At 37.0% G+C, this 21,639-nt stretch overlaps 1 protein-coding gene across 16 annotated transcripts in view; it reads left to right on the forward strand.

The window, feature by feature from the left end:
• CAMK2D (calcium/calmodulin dependent protein kinase II delta) overlaps positions 1-21,319 on the forward strand; it is a 317,386-nt gene extending 296,067 nt beyond the window's left edge. For 11 of the 16 annotated variants that reach the window (XM_018049187.1, XM_018049193.1, XM_018049197.1 and 8 more), the window contains 5 exons: positions 10,500-10,575; positions 14,142-14,236; positions 16,112-16,340; positions 18,025-18,117; positions 19,260-21,319. In XM_018049187.1, the coding sequence (XP_017904676.1) occupies positions 10,500-10,575; positions 14,142-14,236; positions 16,112-16,340; positions 18,025-18,088 (464 nt within the window). In that variant the 3' untranslated portion in view covers positions 18,089-18,117; positions 19,260-21,319. Of the gene's footprint in view, positions 1-10,499; positions 10,576-14,141; positions 14,237-16,111; positions 16,345-18,024; positions 18,118-19,259 lie in introns of those variants that run through there. The other 5 variants (XM_018049192.1, XM_018049200.1, XM_018049199.1 and 2 more) reach the window with 2 other exon arrangements.

Consider the following 21,639-nt stretch of genomic DNA (forward strand, 5'->3'; position numbering starts at 1 on the left):
AGTGAACATTGGGTTTCATGTGTCTTTTTGAATTATGGTTTTCTTTGGGTATATGCCCAGTAGTGTGGTTGCTGGGTCATATGGTAATTTTATTTTTAGTTTTTCAGGAACCTCCATTCTGTTCTCCATAGTGACTGTATCAATTTACATTCCCACCAACAGTGCAGGAGGGTTCCCTTTTCTCCATACCCTCTCCAGCATTTATTGTTTGTAGATTTTTTTAATGGTGGCCATTCTGAGGGGTGAGGGTGATACTTTATGGTAGTTTTGATTAGCATTTCTCTAATAATTAGTGATCTTTAGACATCTTGTCATGTGTTTGTTGGCTGTCTTTATGTCTTCTTTGGAGAAATGTCTCCTTAGGTCTTCTATCTATTTTTTGATTGGGTTTGTTTGTTTGTTTGTTTTATTGAGCTGCATGACCCATTTGTATATTTTGGAGATTAGTCCTTTGTCAGTTGCTTTATTTGCAAATATTATCTCCCGTTCTGAGGGTTATCTTTTTATCTTGTTTATGGTTTCCTTTGCTGTGCAAAAGCTTTTAAGTTTTATTAGGTCTTGCTGTTAGTTTTTATCTTTATTTTCATTACTCTAGGAAGTGGGTCAAAAGAGATCCTGCTGTGATTTATGTCAAAGAATGTTCTGCCTATGTTTTCCTCTAAGAATTTTATAATGTCTGGCCTTACATTCACTTCCTTAATACATTTTGAATTTATTTTTGTGTATGCTATTAGGGAGTGTTCTAATTTCATTCTTTTACATATCACTGTTCAGTTTTCCTAGCACCACTTATTAAAGAGGCTGTCTTTTCTCCATTGTATGTGCTTGCTTCCTTTGTCATAGATTAGGTGGCCATAGGTGCCTGAATTATCTCTGAGCTTTATATCCTGGTCCAATGGTCCACATTTCTGTTTTTGTGCCAATATCATACTGTCTTTATTAATGCTATTTAAATATATGAATAGTTAATAAAGATGAAATGTGCTTTTTGTTATGGAGGATAAAACAAATAAAACATCTGTTTGGGATAAATATTCAAGACCCTGTATCTGAGTATTAAGGTCCTTAGAGTCTAAAATTCTAGTACAACTTGAATTTTCTAACATGAGCATGCTGTGAACTATTGAAGAATTTCCTCTTTGATGGTTTGTGACATGTTGTATATAATCTGTCTATGCAAGTGCTAAAGATAACCTTTATAGGCATTCCCAGTGGTCTCTCCCCCTGGAATTTCCAAGTTTATATTTGTGGACTGTTAATTATTCATCAAATAACCTAAATGGTGTCTTTGATGAATGTTCTTTTTTTAATCCAACAAATAAAGAAAAAACAGTATTTCATATTCACAAATATGTATTTACTATAAATTTTATCTTCAGTTCAGTCGCTCAGTTGGTCCGACTCTTTGCAACCGCATGAATCGCAGCACGCCAGGCCTCCCTGTCCATCACCAACTCCCGGAGTTCACTCAGACTCACATCCATCAAGTCAGTGATGCCATCCAGCCATCTCATCCTCAGTCATCCCCTTTTCCTCCTGCCCCCAATCCCTCCCAGCATCAGAGTCTTTTCCAATGAGTCAACTCTTCGCATGAGGTGGCCAAAGTACTGGAGTTTCAGCTTTAGCATCATTCCTTCCAAAGAAATCCCAGGGCTGATGTCCTTCAGAATGGACTGGTTGGATCTCCTTGCAGTCCAAGGGACTCTCAAGAGTCTTCTCCAACACCACAGTTCAAAAGCATCAATTCTTCTTACCATCATTTATATTAAATGAAACAGTCATATGTTGTTAGTTCAGAGATATATGAATCATAAATTTAATTCTTACTGTACTCGCATTGATTAAAACAATAATTTTACTGGTCCCATAAAATTTGACCATGATATTCCAATAAGTACTTGTTGACTAGATAAATAATGTGTATAACTTAAAAGCTGAGAGTTAATGTTTTGCTTGAGGACCTTACTGAGGACTGCAGCCTGGGAGGCAACCTCTCAGATAGTGCTGAGGAACTGCTCTCAAAAACAAAGCAAGGAGGAAGGGTAGCGAGTTTTTGCTGGAAAAGTAAAAGAAATGGGGTGGAACATCAAAAGATCACTACTAATCATACAAAAACCCAGACATCTGAAGTTAGTGATTTCAGTGCTTTTCTCTGTGTGGGAAGATGCAGGAGCCTGAACTTGGTGAAATTCCCCTTTTGATATGCATTGCCATTATCTAGGGCCAGTGTTCTGGTGTTTTCCATCCTGCATTCCCCTCAGGGGACATCATGAGGGGTGGCTGCAGTGGCTGATGGCTTGATGGCAGCAACAGTTACTCAACAGTACTTTACTGAAATGACAGGCAACATTTTGGGTCCACATATTTGAAATGAATTCTCTAAGCTGAATTTTGAGCAGAGTATCTCAGAGCTAAACTGGTAACATAGTCCAGGATGAGGTATCACTTTAGTAAAAAAAAACCATTAGCCATGAGGACTCATTTAAGAACTTCTGGTCTGAAAGGCTGTTTCCACCCTCCCAAATTAAGTTTTGAAAAAATGTAGCAACCAACCATGGACATGACTCTTGGTCCTCAGAGTCTTATCACTGCTGTCTGTCAAATGCCTGGGGACTTCAGAAGAATTACAGGAACTCACATCATTTTGTGAATGTGTGTGTATGTGTTTGTGTGTGTGGTGAAAATGGGAATTTATTTTCTCCCAAACCTAAGTTTATCTTGCAAGTTGGGGTAAGCCGTTATAAGTTTATCCAGACTGACTACTGCTGTGCCTTTTCAGTCTATGGTGCGGCATCTCAGAAGGCTATACAATTTTCAGATCATCAGTTAAGGCATGTAGGCACATATATTACATTGGGCCCTGGCCTTTGGATCTACAATGTCATTGACAAACTCATGTTTTTAACACAATTGACATATTGAGAGTCTATTATTTTCCCATAATTTTCCAAATTGAAAAAAATTGTTTAAATATGTTATTTGTTGCATAAACTTTTTTCATTAGTTGAAATTTACTGTTGATAATTTACTGTTGATTGTAGATGCTGTAGGTCTTTAAAAAATGTATGGGTGGGACTGGGTTCTATGACATGTTTTGTGAATTGGCCTCTTTTCTTTCCACCACACTAGACATGATCTGCCCTTGCAATTCCCATTCATTGCTTCAGGAAGCATGAATTGGATAATGATAGACTTTGCAATGAAAGCTGCTGAAGATGAGAAATTTTTAGCAAGAAAGTGTGGGATTACAATGACAGCAGATGCTGCTGAGTTTTCTTGGGTGGTAGTAAAATCTGCTGAGTTATCTTGTCAGTCTCGTCAAGGGAAATGGGTCAAAATGAGCTGAATATCATTTTACACAGGAAAGCACAATGCTGTTCTCAGAGTATCTGCGTTATCTGTACAGGGGTGATTGAGAAAGCTGCTTAGGTTCGACTTCATCGAGGCACGCTGGTCCGAGCAGTGCTGAAGCATGATTAGGAGCTTGTGTGAACCTGGGAATACAGGGAACAGACCTTTAGAAGATATCATGTGGAGCTCAATAAATGTCACAGAGTAACATGTCTTTATAACTGTAGGTAGCCTGTGCTGTGCCATGTGCTAAGTCACTTCAGTCGTGTCCGACTCTTTGCAACCCCATGGACTGTAGTCCGCCAGGCTCCTCCATCCATGGGATTCTCCAGGCAAGAATACTGGAGTGGGCTGCCATCCCCTCCTCCAGGTCTTCCCAAGCCAGTGATCAAACCCAGGTCTCTCGCATTGCAGGTGGATTCTTTACTAGATTAGTTCTTTCTCAAAAAATTCCAAAGGTAACCACACTTCAATTAATTTTGAGGGATCTTTTTGTTTGGTTGGTTTTTATTTTTGTCTTTTGCAAAATGGAAAAAGAAGATGGTTGTATAACACAGAGGATTGTGTCTTGCATTCCTCCTGCATTCTTGATGCCTGGGAGCACTCAAGAATCTACCAATTAAATTATTCAGGAAGGTGTAGTTATAAATAAACTTGTCTAAGAATATAGTGAATTCTTTTTCACTGAACTCAGTGTTTGTGTGAACTAATTTTATACTTTTTATAAAAGAATAAGTTATTTAAAAGAAGATACATTAATTATAAGCTAAGCAACAGCAGTAGAAATCATTGAAAAATACACCTATCCTCATGGCTGCACAGAATTTTAACCCTTCTCAGTATTTGACACTGCTGCGTATTCATACTGAAGGACAGAGCATGTTGACCTTAACTTTTGACCTGTTTTGGCTAATATCATGTAAAATTGATTGGAGGGGTTAGTTGGAATCGTTATAGTTCCAAGATTTAGGGAAAGCTGTATTTCCTTCATGACAACACACCACCACCAAAAAAAAAAAAGGCTAAAAAGAACTTTCCACATATTTAAAAATCCTCTCACTGTCTCTTTTATAAATCTGATTTTTTCTTTTGAGACAATAGTTTTGATTGTCACCTTATTTAGTTCTGCAGTGGAAAAAAGAAATACCTCTAGAGAATGCTTAATATTTCTCTTGTTATGCAAGTATATAAGCCTGATACTTAAAGAGTACAATTTTACTCTTCAATCTAAGCAGTTGACATGAATCTTTGAACCAGTCAACTCTTAACTGGAAGTGGTGTGACACCAATCTTATTAATAAAACATCTTAATATTTAAAGTACCCAATGGTATTCATAATGTTGTCCTATTTCTAGCTTCTGGCAGAACTGTTACCCAGTTACTTAAGTGTGGATGCACTGAGTTTTTTCATATCAGCAGACATTCTATTTGGTCTCATACAGCTTCTTTAGACTCTGAAACGTGTATGTAAGCCATTTTTAATGAAAATCCTCATAAATACTTTACAAATACTTCAATCCTTTTTAAAAAGTAGTAAATAGTAATTTTTTTTCATCTTCAGATTCAGACTCATCTTAGGAATGACACAGCCATATTTTGTAACCCAAAGATATTATCACAAACCTTTTTAAAAAAATCTAAACACACTTTCACTTACACCAAATGATTTTGGTGCCATACATTTCTGTTTTTAAATATTTGCTAATCATTTATTATCAGGCCATAGCAATGTAACAGTACTAACAGTACTTCTTCCCCAATTAACAATTTATACTTTGAAACTAAGAGTAGTTTTTTATAGAGCAAAGTACATAGATGATTTGAATAATTTATTTTATCTTTTAAATCTTGAGGATCTCCAGCAATTAAAAGGCTGAAATATTGATGTTATTGAACAGGTGATTTTTGGGTAAGTGAGCTACTTGAAAGCAATCTTGAATAGAAATTTGGTAATTTCCAGCTGTTATATTTGAATAAAATATTATAAATTATTAAACCAATCAACTCCAGAATCCTTGATTTTAAAAGCCAAAATAATGGAAATTACTCTCCCAACTGTTAATAATCTATGAAACTAGTGAAATAAAAACAGTGACTAAGAAACAAGCTGTTAATTCCACAGGAAACTCCAAACATAGCTAAGTTGACAGGTACCTTTTTTGATAAAACTACCAAGAGCATGAGAATGAAACTAATTTGTATATTTGCCTAAGATAATAACTATTCCAAATCATTATTTTTGTTAATGGCAACATGGAAAAAGACAAACCATGGGAGATCCAATTTTTTTGAATTGGTGTAATAATTAACTACAACTCTGGCCCAGTAATTAAGTTGTCAGTCACCTTGCCAGAGAAAGTGCAGAGGCATTTAGGTGGTTCATTTAAGTTTATGACTTCAACATATTGAATTAGGCACTGTGGGCTGCAAAGGAACATAGATTAGTGAATTAAACAGCAGACAGCACCTCAGCCAAATAAAGTTCCAGTCCTGGCACAGCTTTTGAACTGATTGGATGACTTCAATAAGTCACTCAATCCCTGTGTCCTTCAAGTCTCTGGCAGGCAATTACCCAGTAACTCTGTGAATGTAGACGTAGTAGTTAAACAGAACAAATATTTGTTCAATTTATTATAGTTGATTTACAGTGTTGTGTTAATTTCTGTTGTACATCAAAGTGATTCAGTTATAATGTGTATCCATTCTTTTTCCTGTTCCCTTCCATATAGTTTATCAGAGGATGTTGAATATAAGTTCCCTGTGTTATACAGTAGGACCTTGTTGTTTATCCATTCTCTATATAATAGCTTGCATCTGTTAATCCCAGACTCCTGATCCATCCCTCCTGCACCCCTTGGCAACCACAGGTCTTTTCCCTATGTCTGTGGGTCTGTTTCTGTGTCATAGGTAAGTTTGTGTCGTATTTTAGATTCCGCATATAAATGACATCATATTCTGACTTCACTCTGTGTGATAATCTCCGGGTCCATCCATGTTGCTGCAGATGGCATGATTGTGTCCTTTTTGTGGCTGAGTAGTATTCCATTGTATGCTTGCATACATTGTGTGTGTATATCTGTACATACACATATATGCACATGGGCTTCCCTGGTTTAGATTTTACAAGGTTTAATAGTCCCTCTTTAGTCATTTATTCTGGATAAGAAATGATGGTTGGTTGTACCAGAGTGATGAGGAGAAAAGAAGTGGATTAATGTGTAAGGCCTTTAAAAGGCAAACTCACTATGGCTTGAACTACTGGATTGGGAGAGGTGGGATGAGGGAATAAAAAATGATTCTCAGGTTTCTTTCTGGCTTGTCTAAATGGATGATGTTGCCATTCACCAGGATGAGGTCCCTGGAAGAGCAAATAGGTTTGTGGTGACAGAAATTCATATGCTCAGTTTAGGGTATGTTGGATTCAAGATGCATTTGAGATATCCAAATGGAGATTCCAAAGTAGGCGCTGACATACAGACCTAGAGGAACAGTCTAGAAGTAACGACCTGGGAGTCATGGGATACTCAGTGATTTAAAGTATTGGTATAGACAGAACTGTAGGGATAACAGTGTACGGTTAGCGGGCCTCAGACTGTGCCTTTTACAAGGAATTGAAACATTTAAGGTTCATGTGGCAAATGTGAGTGAGATGCTGTGAGCAGATGATTGATAAGAAAAGATGGGAAAAGTGAAAAAAAGAGTATTTCAAGATGGTGTATCGGAGTAATCAGCAAACTCTGTGGCTTTGGGCAGTACCTGTACTCTCGACTTCTTTGTTAACAAGAGGGGTAACGTCTGTCTGCGTATCTCAGGGAAGTGCCATGCTCAGATCTCATACTGCTTGAGAAATGTTTAAATCTATCAGTTATTTTATCATATAATCACTCTCAGTTCCCAGGGATGTTTGTTTCGTTTTCTTTTCTTTTCTTTTCTTTTTTTTTAAATACTTGGACCATTCACACTCTTATCTTACTCTTCCAGGCTTCTTTAGAACAATAAAGAGCCAAAAAATATGAATTGGAACATGACACTATTTGCAGTTCTTTTGCAGAATTGCATGGGATGTGAGTGTACTCAGGATCTGGAATATTTCTCCCATTTGCTTTTCTCTCCTGCCTTTCCCCTAGGAACCTGGAAGTCTTCGTTAGGACCTGTGGGTATAGGCTTGAGCACCTCAATTCTATCAATAAAACTATTCGGTAATCAGTTCTCTGTGATTAAATGCTTAGCCACAAGGTAGAAGCCTCGGGTATTCAGGGAACCCTTACTGGTACATTCTTCCCTCACCTTTAGAGTAGTTAGTGCCACATCCCGGATCTCCCCACTTGGACTTCCGTAGTGGCCATCGCTTACTCTCAGGGAGTGGGAGAGCTAGAGGAGAATGGCCCTCCCCACAGAACAGAGGCACTGAGGCACTTCACCCAGCGAGCATCCCTCAGCCTCACTGAGGAGGAGAGGACACCTGGCTAGTACCAAACCCTCCAGCTTCCTCTAAGTCACTGTGGCAACCATTCCAACCACAACAGACTACTATATACAAACGATTCATCCCCAGCCTCCTGCTTTCCTTTCAAGAGTCAGCTGTCGTGTGCTGCCCTGACTCACTCGCCTTTGCTCCAAGGAAATAAACACTCTAGAGATTCCTGAGTTCCAGGCCCCTCCCAAGCCAAAAGCCTCACGTCATTTTTATGGTGATACAGCACAGAGGCATCCTGGCCGCCTCCCATCTGCCGTCCTGCCAGCCCCAGCACCACTGTTTCTGAACATAAGAACTAAGAAGGCAATTTGTGTCACTGTAATTATGCAGGATGAAGATTAAGCCAGTTGTAGGGATGCCAGCTGTTGAAGAACTAGTGAGTATTTGCACAGGAGTTCAGAGTGAGTCAAGGCCATGTATACCCCATGTTTCTAATACCATACTATGCTTGTGAAGGAATCCAGAGACTTTCAGAGAGTGACTCTGAACTTCTCACACTTTGTAAACTAACTTGGCCTAATGAAGCTCTTCAAAGGGCAATAATCTTACGTCCGTTTTTTCCTTTTCTTTTTGTTCTAAAAAATTGACATTGTTTTCTAACCTATAGTTTTTACCGATTAGCCACTCAGTGTCTTAGGGAATCTATTAGTTTTAAATGAGGATTTAATACAAGGAGCAAGTTTTCATAGTCACATTTTCCTAATTTCATTTTCTGAGCTCCCCCACACCAGTGTCCTGTATATTCTGGAATCGGGTCAGCTGTCATGCCTTTGTGCCAGATGTTCACACTGTTGAGGCCAGAGACAGATTAATCACTTATTGCCTAAATAAATTTAAGCTAAAATGTGCCTCTGGCACCATCCGTGTTATAGAATTATTCCCTGACACTATCTCTGTCAGTATGTTTTCATATTTGGTGTATTACAGCTATTCATTCATCAAAAGAGCACAGGCAAGAAATGTTATTTTTTTTTCAATATAAATGAAATAACTGAGTATGGAATCTACCCTATATGGTGATTATTTTTTATACTGTCAACCTTGACATTGTTAGTAACCATTTTATCAACAAACCATATTTTATAAGGTAGTCTCATATAGTCTCAATGAAGTCAAGTTAGGTTTTACAGAACATTTATTTTAAATAAGGGATATTTAAACCTAGATAACCTGGAGTTTTGAAAGTAAGTATGAACATTTAAGTTTGTGGTTAAGAATGTACTTTAAAAAGATCAGATTTATTAAAAATGCAAACTGGTTGCCTTTAATCAATAGGAACTAAAACCAGACTTCAGTTTTTTCTATGATGAACAGCAGCCTTATTACCTCACTATAATTTGATTTCAGCCTTGTGATAACTTGAAACGAGGGACTAGGTGTATTGTGCCTAACTTCGGGCATACAAAATTGTTAATTAATGAATGAGTATTTTTCAAGCCAAAAAAAAAAATAGATTGGAAATAACTTTTTGTGATTACCCTGTTTATTTCCAGTGATTTAAGGAAGTACCACAATGTTCTTAAAACAAAATTCAATGAAATTTAATTTTTAAAATATTTCATGATTTTATTTCGTTAGTAAAAGAATAATGTTCTGAAATCAGGAGAAGGTTTTCAATATCAGTTGACCAAATTCACAAACTTATTGAGTATCTCTTTTATTAAAGACACTGGATAAAGCTTTTTAGAGGATACAAAGAAATAACATGTTCTTTGCCCACAGGGAGCTTTTAATCTAACTAGGAAGACATTGGAGAGTCAACCAAGTTTAGTAACAATTTACAACAATAATTTAACTAAAGAAATTGTCATGGTATATAGTATATCCTTAATTGCCAAATAATACAAAGTAGGCTTTCCAAAAAGGAAAAGAACATGTGAGGCAGATGAAATAGGTGGAATTTGAGCCAAGTCAACTATTTTAACAATTTTACCAGTTGTGGGCTAGGAATAGAAGCAAATCATGTTTGATGTCAGTGTTGCCAGCTACACAGGAAGGCTTCTGGCTCCATCCATAGCATTAATTCATACACTGTTTTTCCAATTTACAGTTTACGGAAGGCCATTTATCTACATATGATGGCAATTACAGTGTTAGCGTCCCCTTTCATTAGAGTTAGTTGAGCTAAACAGTAAAATAATAGTTTTATATAAGTTAAATGTCTCAATGCATTTCAGCAGTACTATGAAGAAAGACATATTAGTAATGTAATACTTTAAGACTGTCTTTTAAATAACACAGTTGTTAATGGCAAGAGAAAAATGTTCATAAACTCAATCATGTTGAGATAAAGATAATAAAAACTAATTTGTAAAAAAAATACAGCCTTGACCTTCCAGGTGAATGTCATTTTTTTACAAAGGGGATATAGTGGTGTTTGCCCAACGTGAACCTGCTTCCTCAGGGGTCCTGTTAAAGTTAGGCTGTGCGTCTGCAGGTCTGAAGCAGGGCCTGAGAACAGTTGGTGTTTCTGCCAGGCTCTCAGAACAAGGACCTAACATGGATCTGGGAGCTCTGGGCAGCAAGACTGTAGAGGGGAAAACACCACGATTTTGAGAGGGCTGTCTTAAATGGGTAGCACCCTGTTTGAGGAAAATAGCAGTATCATTAGAATAATCTTATATGGCTTCTACCCTTTATTCTCACCCAACTCTTTCTCTTTGCCTTTAGCACGAAAGCAAGAGATTATCAAAGTCACTGAACAACTGATTGAAGCTATTAACAATGGGGACTTTGAAGCTTACACGTGAGTAGAGGCACATTTGTTTTGCTTTCATGCATATGACTTAAGTGTTCTCTATATGAATGCATTCTTCAGTGTACCTGAACTCATGTATCAAACCCAGGTTTGATACAGTAGCTTCATTTCAAGGTATAAATGACTTAAGTGCCCTAGGAGAGAAACAAGTGTATTTTAAATTGCAGAGAGAGAAGATTAGACTTCTGACAGGAAAACTGGGGATTTCTTTGTCAGAGCTCATCTCCATGTGAGAGAAGGCTTTCCAAGCAGAGCAGTCCATGAGGTTAAAAACACAAGCAACAGGAAAGCACAGAAAAAGTGCATCCGGGTTTAGGTGTGTTTTTCCTCACCTTTTGCAGAAGTGATGGGACAGAGAGAGATCAGGAGGCAACATCCAATACAGCTGAACTTTATCTTCATCTCTTTTAGGAGTTTGTCTCTTAAATAAAATGTTCTTTGAAGAAAGGGTTTTAATGTTAAATTTAAAGTATACTATAGGTATTAGAGGAAGTCACTTTGAGCAAATAAAAATAAAACTTTCAAATAAATAGGGCATGGAGGATTATCGTGCAAAGAATGTGGGTCTATAAGTTAGCTATTTGAGGGGAGATAAAAATCAGTTCTCAACTTTCCCTTTATACCATACTATAGGTCCTCTTGAATGAAAGGGTTAAATGTTAAAAAAAAATGAGATTGCTCTCTGGTTGGAAAGGTGTAAGTTTAAAAGCAGGGGACTCATAGAAATGAGAAAGTAAAATGATTGGGCTACCTAGAGAAGAGAACTTACCTATTTTAATTTTTTAAAGCCAAAATAAAACTAACAAAATATTCGTAAAATGTACCTAAAATTAATATATATTGAAACGATAAGATTGGAAAATGGAGAAATAGGTAAAGGACCTGAGCTGACCATTAGCAAAAGAGGAAATATAAATGACAAACTAAATGAGACCATATTGATGCCCACTAATCAAGTGCAAATCTAAATGTAGGAGGTTCTCTGCCCGTCAGATGAGCAGGGACAAAACCCTCGCTGATCACAGAGGCCAGGACACCAGGGGCTTTCCCCACTGCCTGACGGGTATAATGGGGACACTTCCATGGTGGTGGCAGCGGCTGGGGCTTGGGTCACAATTAGTTATTATATACCAGAAATTTTATAAAGGTCCAGGTTACTACTTTAACCCTGTATTTCTAGTTATAAAAATTTAACAGGGGCATGGATTTTGAATTTTAAACAGGGACAAAAATTGTGAACAAAAGATACTGCCTCTGGGAGATGAAATTGTAGGGGTTTTTTTTTTTTTTTTTTTGCTTCTTTCCAAGTTTTATATAATAAGATATTTTTTATCAGCTACAAATAAATAACCAAATATAAAGTATGGAAGACAGTAACTGAATATAAGAACTAAATTAATCCCAGGACTCCCTCTTATAAATTTAATGTGTGTGAAAACACGAGCATATACATATATATTTGTGTGTGTGTGTATCAGTTCTTTAACATGACCTAGTAAGAGTACATTTAGAATGAAATAAATAGTAAGAAATGGAGTTTTTAAAATATTGTTTGTTGTTAGAAAATTAAACCATTGAATAGTTGTTAAAAGAGTTGTTTAGAATCCTGCACCATAGGACTAGCTCTCTTTTATTCTTTTGGTTGATATAACTTTGTTTGTTAGACCCATATGATTCATCAAACATAATACACTTAAAAAAAATATGGCAATAGCTTTCCCCTGTGGAATGGTGGAGTTTGTCGGCCAGGCCAAAATGGCGAAATATAGCACTTGCTATATTCTCACTTTTAAATAGGGTGTTTTAAATAATTCAGTTCCTCAGCTCACTAATTCCTTTTCCTACCTTCTGGCTTGATTTTGTATACTCAGGTCCAGTAGTTAACCCAGAGCACCTTCCATGTGGGGATGGTAGGATGTATTGGTAAAGCTGTCAGCTGGTCTTTAGAACACCTGTTTGGAGCATGAGCCCCCATGGGTCAAGGAGCAGTTTGTGACTCTTTTATTAATCCAAAGCCTGTGATAGAAGAGAGAGATACATACATTACTTACTTCCATAGAAACAGAGAGAAAGAACACATTAACAGGTTTTCAACTATGTTGACTCAGTGGTTGGGTAAAAAGATCTATCATAGTACAGTGATCCTCAGATGATTTTGGTGCTGATAGAAAGTAGTAAAAATTTTGATTCACTAATGTTGACAGCCAAAAGTCTATTTATAGAGAATATAATAGCCCCTGGCAGAAAACAAGTCCCGTTACCATGGGAACACTGTTCTTGCCATTTTGCTTCTTAGAGATTACAGATATTTAACTTTGAGTTTAATACCTGCCCACCAGGAAGTCTGAGGTGTTTAAAGTTCAAAATCTCGACCCACTCCCACCCTATCCGCACCTGAGGCTTTCTTTACCACAATGAATAAACCACTTTGATATTTTAAAGGGTATTTTCTACTTTAAAAGTATTCTTTAAAAAAAATCAGTTCCAAAATTCTATGAGCTGTACTTTTAAGAACCATAATGATCTTTTAAAAACTTGTATTCTTGTTAAAAACGTTTTAACTTTTCATCTCCCACATGGGGAATTTCTGTAGGGAATTAGATGAAGCCTCACTAAATTAACGGTCCCAAATCCTTCAGTGTGCATTCTTTTTATCTAAGTTTGTGAACTACTAAATTCTCCAAATCCAGATTTTAGGTGCCTTCTCTGAGACGCCTACCCTCCACGTACTTGGAAAACTCTTACTCTAGAAAGTACGACTCAAATGTTCTCTCTTACATCTTTCCTTTCTCACATATAATCTGGGTTTTGGGCACCTTGTGTTTATTTCCATTCCAGTATTGTTGTGTTTGTTTCAAAGAATATTTGCTACATAGTAGGTATTTAACAAATTCTTTGTTGAATTTTTTCAAGAAAGCCCATTGGCTTTCCCTGAATATACCATTAAAATGTTATCTTTTTTCTTGAATCATAATTCTAGGATTAAAAAGTAAACTAATGTGCACCTGAATCTCTCAATTATAAAAGTTAATTAAGCTTGTATTTAAAGTTTAAGTCTTGAGGACATTGCCAGAAAATGTAAGATGTGACACCTAACCTTCACATCAGTCTAAATGACTGACATGAATGTAGATAGCATCGGATTATTCCAAAAATATTTCATTTCCAAGGCAAAGTTTATTTTATAGGACTTAGAGAGCATTTCAAGAATAAACTTATAACAACTAGAAAACTAGGGAATTATAAAAACTGGGGAAGGCCTAGAGAACTCCCCTTGCAAATTAAAAATTAGAAATTTTTCAAAGGAAACTCCTAAAGCATTGTAGATCATCAGCTGCTGGAACTGGTTGTATTATCTTGCCCTTATCTAAAGTCACTGCAAAATTCTTTTTTAGGGTTTTCTCTTCAACCCACCTTGGGAAGGCCTGTGATAGAAATTTTATGTTTGTAGTGTTTTTTAAGACTCCTTCCTTCAGTGACTGTTTGATAAATTAGAAATGGATATGTATGAAACAACAAAATACATTAACTCATTTTATTTTTTTTTCCTACAGAAAAATCTGTGACCCAGGCCTTACTGCTTTTGAACCCGAAGCTTTGGGTAATTTAGTGGAAGGGATGGACTTTCATCGATTCTACTTTGAAAATGGTACATTTACTTTAATATCATGCCTTTTCCATGCTTCTCTGAATTTCTCCAGAATTTCTAGATTCTTTGGCTCTTTCCGGCAATGAGCATTCTTACTTTAGTCCAGCATCCTACATCATAATTTTGTAATTTGAAATCAAAAAACACAATAGCCGTAAGCTTTGGTATGTTTTCAAAAATACCTAATTTTATATAAAAAGTGATGGTGATTAAATACATCCCATAGAAGTCCCAGTAAATATGTAAGCTGTGAAATAAGTTACCAAAAAGTACTTAATTATTTTAGGTTTTCAAAACATTGTTTATATGAAAAAATAAGAGAAACTACAGCATGCCAGAATATTTGCCATAGTGATTTCAAGAATAATAATCAGTGCTCATTGCCAAGGTAAAAATGTGTATTAAGATGAGTAATGAGGTAAATATTTGTTCAGATTACAAGAATTTTAATGGTATCAGATAAAAGCCACATTTCAGAGAAAGTGACAAAAGAAACTCCTGCAGAAATCCTCAAGGTCACCAAAAAAAGTATAAAAGAGAAGTTCCTCTTATCCTGCTCCTAAAGACATTAGGTATAAGGTGTTTGCATGATGCAGGGAGTAAATTTACCTTTTGCAATGAAATTTTTATGAATTAAAGAGGAATCATAGTAATGATTCAGATAATCAGGTTTACGTCCAGTAATTATAAGCATTGACAAGAATATTTGCGTTGGCATGCATTTTTACATTCAATGAATTTTTCTTATATGCACTAGATATTTGCAATGAAACAAAGATAATTATGTGGTAAACTGGCCTTAACGAAACTTCAGTAAATGTTTTCATGTTCTCTGTCTCGTGCTGTGATTGATAGCATGTCATAATGGTTCCTTCAGTAGGCTGTAGCTTGATACCACCTGATCTGTAGTGAAAGAATAATGAACCCATTAATATTGTAACCTACCTCAACATAACACTGCACTTCATTACTCTCCATAAATACATATTCATAATAATGGGATATTGTGTTTTATCAGACTGTAGCAGTAAGTAAGTAATTCAAATCATTCCTAAGAATGAAGGATATGTTTGGATAACAGGTAAAACAGTTCTGCCTGTTTTAGTGATCGAAGAGAGTAGTATCAATCAATATCTGCACTAAATCTTCATCTCTCTTAGTCATCGAACAGTCAGAATAAATAGATGTTGTCAAAACAACAAAGGCTGGAGCCTAGTGAGGGCTTCTAAGTCAAAGGAGAGAGCTAGAGGATCAGAATCAGGCTATATGGCCAACACCAAATTTTGGATTTTTACTGGCTAACCATAATTGGACTACTAGAATGGACTGTACTAAATAAAGGAGCCACTGGATGAGATGGGGAAACTGGTTCACTCCCTGGCCAGCCTATTTAGAAGACAGCAGTCTCCATGCTTAATACATGATGTATTTCCCTTGCCCCATGTACTTTACCAACTGGCAAAAAAAAAAAAAAAAAAAAAGACGAACCAGCCCACAGGATATCCTGTCACCTGTCCCAGCGGTTCCTTTATTGGAAAAATAAACTTCTCTGTGCACCTGGGCCAGCCCTTCTCCACCTCTGTTCATTCTATGGCTTGTTCCTAACCACTTCCCATTATAAATAATTATGTCTCTCCAGCTTTTTCATCCAAAGTTTGAGTGGCGTACAATTTAACCACAAAGAAAATAATGACTGTATCTACTTCTGCTATTTTTCTTTATACTTTGCACAGTACAGACACTCAATTATTTGCATTAGTGAATAGTTGAATGAATGAATGATATTCCATTTATTGGTCCCAAGGGCAGTCATTATTGGTTTCGGTTTACTTTGCATAGAAACGAAGTTCTCTCTTCCACGTTCTTCTCTTTCAGCTTTGTCCAAGAGCAATAAACCCATCCACACCATCATCCTGAACCCTCATGTACACCTGGTGGGCGATGACGCTGCCTGCATAGCATACATTAGGCTCACCCAGTACATGGATGGCAGTGGAATGCCAAAAACAATGCAGTCGGAAGAGACACGTGTGTGGCACCGCCGGGATGGAAAGTGGCAGAATGTTCATTTTCATCGCTCAGGGTCGCCAACAGTACCCATCAAGTAAATATTTCCAGGCTGTCAGCTTCTTTGTTAATACGCCCATGGTCAGCGTCTTTTACTCATTCCATTGTTAATAGCATGGTATCTGTTATTTAATGCCAGTGGTTAGTTACACTGGTGAGACTCCATGTTTCATAAGAAGCAGTCTATAATTCTGTGGAAAGATCAGACTAGCTATTTGTTGGTTGAAACTTGTCCTAGAAAGTATACAGTCACTTTAGATAGGTAAACAATTTATACAGCTTCATTGTCACATATTGGCAGAGGAAGGAGACGTGGAAGGAAAAAGTTTCTAAAATGACCAACACAGTCAAACCTCTTTACTCAAAGGTTCCTCACACACAGTTTCAACCAGTCTTGGATCAAAAAATTTCAGTAGTAGAGAAATTCCAGTATGTTTCAAAAAGCAGAACTGAAACTTACCTTGCAGGTAAATGATTTACATAACATTTACATTGTATTAACGCTTACAAGTAATCTCTAGAGATTATTAAAAGTACACGAGAGGGTGGGTGCAGGTTAGATGAAATTCTACACCATTTTATATAAGGGACTGTGCATCTGCAGAGTTTGGTATCCTTGGGGGCTCTGAAACCAATCTGCCACAGATACTGTGGGGTAACTGTATCATATAAGGAGCTTCATTTCATAGATCTTTCTACTGGTGCTCTATTAAAGATTTTAGAAACTCATGAAACATAGCATTTAAAATGCAAGTGTTAATATTTCAGCATCTTTCCCACTATACCACTGTACCTCAGAGGTCATGGTTGCTCTTCCATTTATATCAGCTAGGTGCTTACCTTGTCCAGATAAAACGCAAGGTGAACGATATTGCTGTATCACCAATACCAAGGAAAAAACTAAAACTTCATAATCCGCTTCAGAGTAGAAGGGAATGGATAACCCATGCAGCAAAGTGCTTATAACAAGTTGGAAGTATACTTTGTAGAGAAGACAGAAATTTGAGCAGTCTTAAGTGAGGAGTGGAATTTGGCAAAATAGAACAAAAGGAACACAGTCTAAGCTCAAGGAGCATCAGAGGAAAAAGCTCAGCGTCAGCCATCAGCTCCCTGCGGCGTAGGACTGTGGGTGCAGAAGGCTACCGGCAGGTGGCAAAAGGGGGACTGTGGTCGTGTGGAAAAGTATAGTGTGATGAGGACAAGAAGGCGTGTTCAGACTCAGTAGTAGTTCAGCCAGCTGCTGACTTGTTTCAGATTCTCTCACCTGTTCATATCTGGGGGCCTTGGGATGGGTAGTCAAAATGACACAAACAGCCATTCAACACACTCCAGAGAATCAGGATGTCTTAGTTTAATAATGTCCCACCACAGTGGTTTTCAAATGGCCTTCCGTTTAGCCTTATTATGCATCACTGTTGGATTTGTCAAAAGTGGGTCAAGAAGGAAAAATAGGTTGAAATTCACTCAAAAAATATATATATATAAGTAATTAAAAGACAGGAGAAATGTAACAATAATGAAGATGCCTATCTTTGTGCATTGCTGAGTTTTTTACCCCAAAGAGGTACAGTACCAATTGCCAGCTACTACAGAAGGGATTACATTCATTCGGTACTAGAAGGTCAGGTTTTCCTACAATTCCCTGCAGTGTTTATGGATAGAGCCTACTTGAGAAAATTTCATTTTATGCCAGGTGGCTTAAGTGAGGCTTCTCTTAATAGGCCACCTTGTATTCCAAATGGGAAAGAAAACTCAGGAAGCACCTCTTTGTGGCAAAACATCTAAGGCCTGAAAACCATTCACATATGGGTCTTGTAAGTAACATCTCGCTCCGTGATACTTTGTGATTGGAGCTAATGACTGAAAAGCTGCATGGCTGTTTTTCCTCTCTTTGAGGATATTTTCTTGCATTATAATCAATGAAAACCATAAAAGTTCTTTGAGAATCCACAGCATTTCTGCATGAGCTCTTGAGTCTAACATTTGGCAGCATTGTGTAGCATAACCCTTATTTTCAAGGTATTAAGTGCTGAAAAGACCCTACCTTCAGCATATAGATCATGGCATTTCAAATATTGTGGAGTTCTCACATCAAAAGTCAATTCTATCTGGGTCAATTCAGACAACTCTCAATTATCCAGATCTAATTTAGATCCGGCTCTAGGATCCTTTGATGTCTGTTTTTTAAGAGGTTATAGTTCCTGTTCTGCACTTAGCTAAGGTTAATAAGTACATTAATTTTCTGTGCCTGGCCAAGTTTAATGGTATTTGACCACAAGGAGGAAGTCAGGCTGAAATTTAGAACTCACAAAGTGAGTAATTCCAGAGGATAATTGAAAGTTGACTGTAGTTAAATTCATGCCTGTGTTGTTTAAGGTTGGCTTCTTACCTTGGATTGGAAGGATTCAGATACGTGTGGCAGCATTGTGAATTTGTTCCCCATTCAAAGCACTGAACTTTGTCCAAGTTTGGAAGAAATAGTGCTCCCAGCTGTTGGTTTAAAGAAAGAAGACCTCTGGTTAAATAAGAATAATCCCACATTCCCTGTTCTTGAGGCTGTACAATTGACTTCTAGGGTTGACATCCAGTGGAGTCTAAGAATAGTGACAAAAGCTAAAAGACGAAGTTAAACTTTTAGTCTCTTTCAACCAAATAATACAATTCATTTATTAATTTATCTGGTAAGCATGAATGCTTAAACTGTATATTTAATCATGTGATTGCAGCCTGAGTATTTCTAGCTTTGCTCTGTGTGAACAAATTGACAGATTAATGCAGGAAATCAATACTGTCTAACATCATTCATTTTCTCTCTTAACGGCCGCAAGCAAAGATCTCTTATACATAGTATTTCAGTCTGTTACTTAGCTATAAAAATCGTAACTGCGCCTCATCTTTTGCAAAGCACTCTGATAATGCTTCATAAAACAGTTTATGTCTCCCTCTCTCTTTGCAGCTAAACATCAACAGTGCCACTTCTGCAATTCTCTGTTCTCAAGGCACCTGGATGGTACCCCTGAGCCGTCCTCCCCTCCTCTTCATGCATGTTTCCGAGTGCATGAAGTTGTGAAGGTCCTCTGTGTAACGCCTATGTGATGCCTCATCTTGTCATAGATTCCTTCCTATACATTGTTTACACTTCAACTATGGGGATGTTCCATGCAAACTTCAATCATTGTTGGCAAACAATAGGGGGAGGTGAGCAAAAAAAAAAAAAAAAATTCCACAATATTCTCGAGTACAATCTAGTCATCCAATTTCTGTTTATGCCAAGACTTAACAGACTTCAGAATTACCATTCTCTGAATGAGAGTTTGTAAGAGAAAAGTAAATTTTTAAAAACTCTTTGCTGTTCATGTGTTTTAGCTTAACAAAAAAAAGGCAAAAAACAAAAAATTACCTTCAGTTTCCTGGTGTGATCCTGGCTGCAATGGATGATTTCTCACTGAAAGCTGTGTTGCTGTTAAACAAAGTGAGTTGAATCATTTATGAATGTGGAAGTGAGAATTAGTGGGTTTGCTATGATCTAAAGTCATGTTTTTTTTGGTCAAACTACATAAACTGGAAAAACTCACATCACTGACAAGTTTGATCACTTTAGGGTATACGCACACTGTTCTGGTGAAATTTGCCGAATTGAATTTTCTTGTTCCTTTCTCAAACCTATGCTTTTTAATTTTTTCTTCATTTTATCCTATTTCTTTATCACTTTCGTTTGCTTCCTTTTGTATCTTTTTTTTCATTCTTTACCTTTTTTTTCCTGTTTAGTAGTGTGAAAAAAGTGAAATTTGTATAATGAAGGTAAAATAAAAACTGAGGCCTCTTGGAGGTGGCTAGACTCATACTTTGAGCATCTTCAGGGCCCATAGAGATGAGGTCAAGAAGAGCTCAAAGGTTTGTAATTCTGCTCTAATTGGGACATAGGGATCCTAACTAAGTTGCAGGTATTAGAACTGTTTAAACATATAGGAAAGCAAGTAGGACCCTCCTGTACCTGCAGCGTGTCTTACTGAGTGGAGCAGTTGCCAGGACAGCGCCCAGCCGGTCGTGGATCTGGATTTTGTGCAGAGGCACTTTCTTCTGCCTCGCCCCTCCTGCGTGATCACTGCTAGGCTTCGGAAGTTCAGAGGATGGGGAACACTGCAGGCCTCTCTGAGTGTTTTGAACTCGATCTCTGCAACTCGTGGTTTTATAGCTACTCTCAAGTGTCTGAATAAAATTACGCTTCCTTTCTCGGAGTTAGGATTTTCCTGCTTAAAAAAAAAAAAAAAAAAAAAGGGAAATGTCCCTGTTTTCTTTGTGCTTCTCATTTTTCCCTTGTTTATTCAGTTCCTGTGGGGCTTTTTCTCCTCCCTGAAATGCTTTATAGTGCATGGTATCTTCATCAAGCTTATTTTAACAGCAGTAATTCACAATCCTCAGAAGCCTATTTTTAAAGCAGAAGCAAAAAAAAACGAAAAAATTTAAAAAAAAATCAACCCTCCTGCTTTTCTCTCATTTCACATTTCTGTGTTGATTACTAATCACCGTAGATATTGTTACTAGTGGATGTATGGTAGATGGATTGAAGCTTTTCTGATAATTATTACACAATTTAAAACAATATATATTTAAATATAAACAGTAAATGTATTGAGCCATGTTAACCTGCCAATGAGATCTGTGAAAAAGTAATGGCCTCATTTTTCCCTTTTTAATTTCTTTTACCTTTTTGTGAAATGGCTATACGTGGCATACATGTATTTTAGAAAAATATTAGATATAGAGTTGGTTTTTTTTTTACACTTTTAGCATGTGGTGTTGAAGTATTACTGTAGATCAAGTTTGTCTTCCACACTAAGATGTGAGGAAATTGTGATTTGTTCTTTCCACCACAACAGAATTACACATTTATTATCTTCTCTCATTTTGAAACACTGCAGTTTACCATGGGACACTGTATATATTTCTTGCCATAATGGTAAATGACTGATTGATATATTTAAGAGTTAATAAATTTGTGATTTCTGCTGACAATGTGTCCACTTTTATTTCTTCAGGGTTACTCTTATTTATGCATGTGTGAGGCTGGCTAGTGCCAACAGCCACACATCCTATATGGTCTTATTATTATAGAATTCACCTGTGACATTAAGATGAAGTTACTGAACTGAGCTTCCCTCTAAGAATGAACTTGGTGATGATGACAATTTACTGTGTTATTTGTGTGCACAAAATAATGGTCTCTCCTAGGAAAGTTTTTCTGAGAACAAACCACTTGACACAAGAGTCCTAAAAATTTCTGAACTTGCCCTCTTCCTAATGGTTGCTAGCTCACTTCCATTTTTAACTCACAT

Source organism: Capra hircus, chromosome 6, assembly GCF_001704415.2.
Source record: "Capra hircus breed San Clemente chromosome 6, ASM170441v1, whole genome shotgun sequence".
NCBI classification, from domain to species: domain Eukaryota; kingdom Metazoa; phylum Chordata; class Mammalia; order Artiodactyla; family Bovidae; genus Capra; species Capra hircus.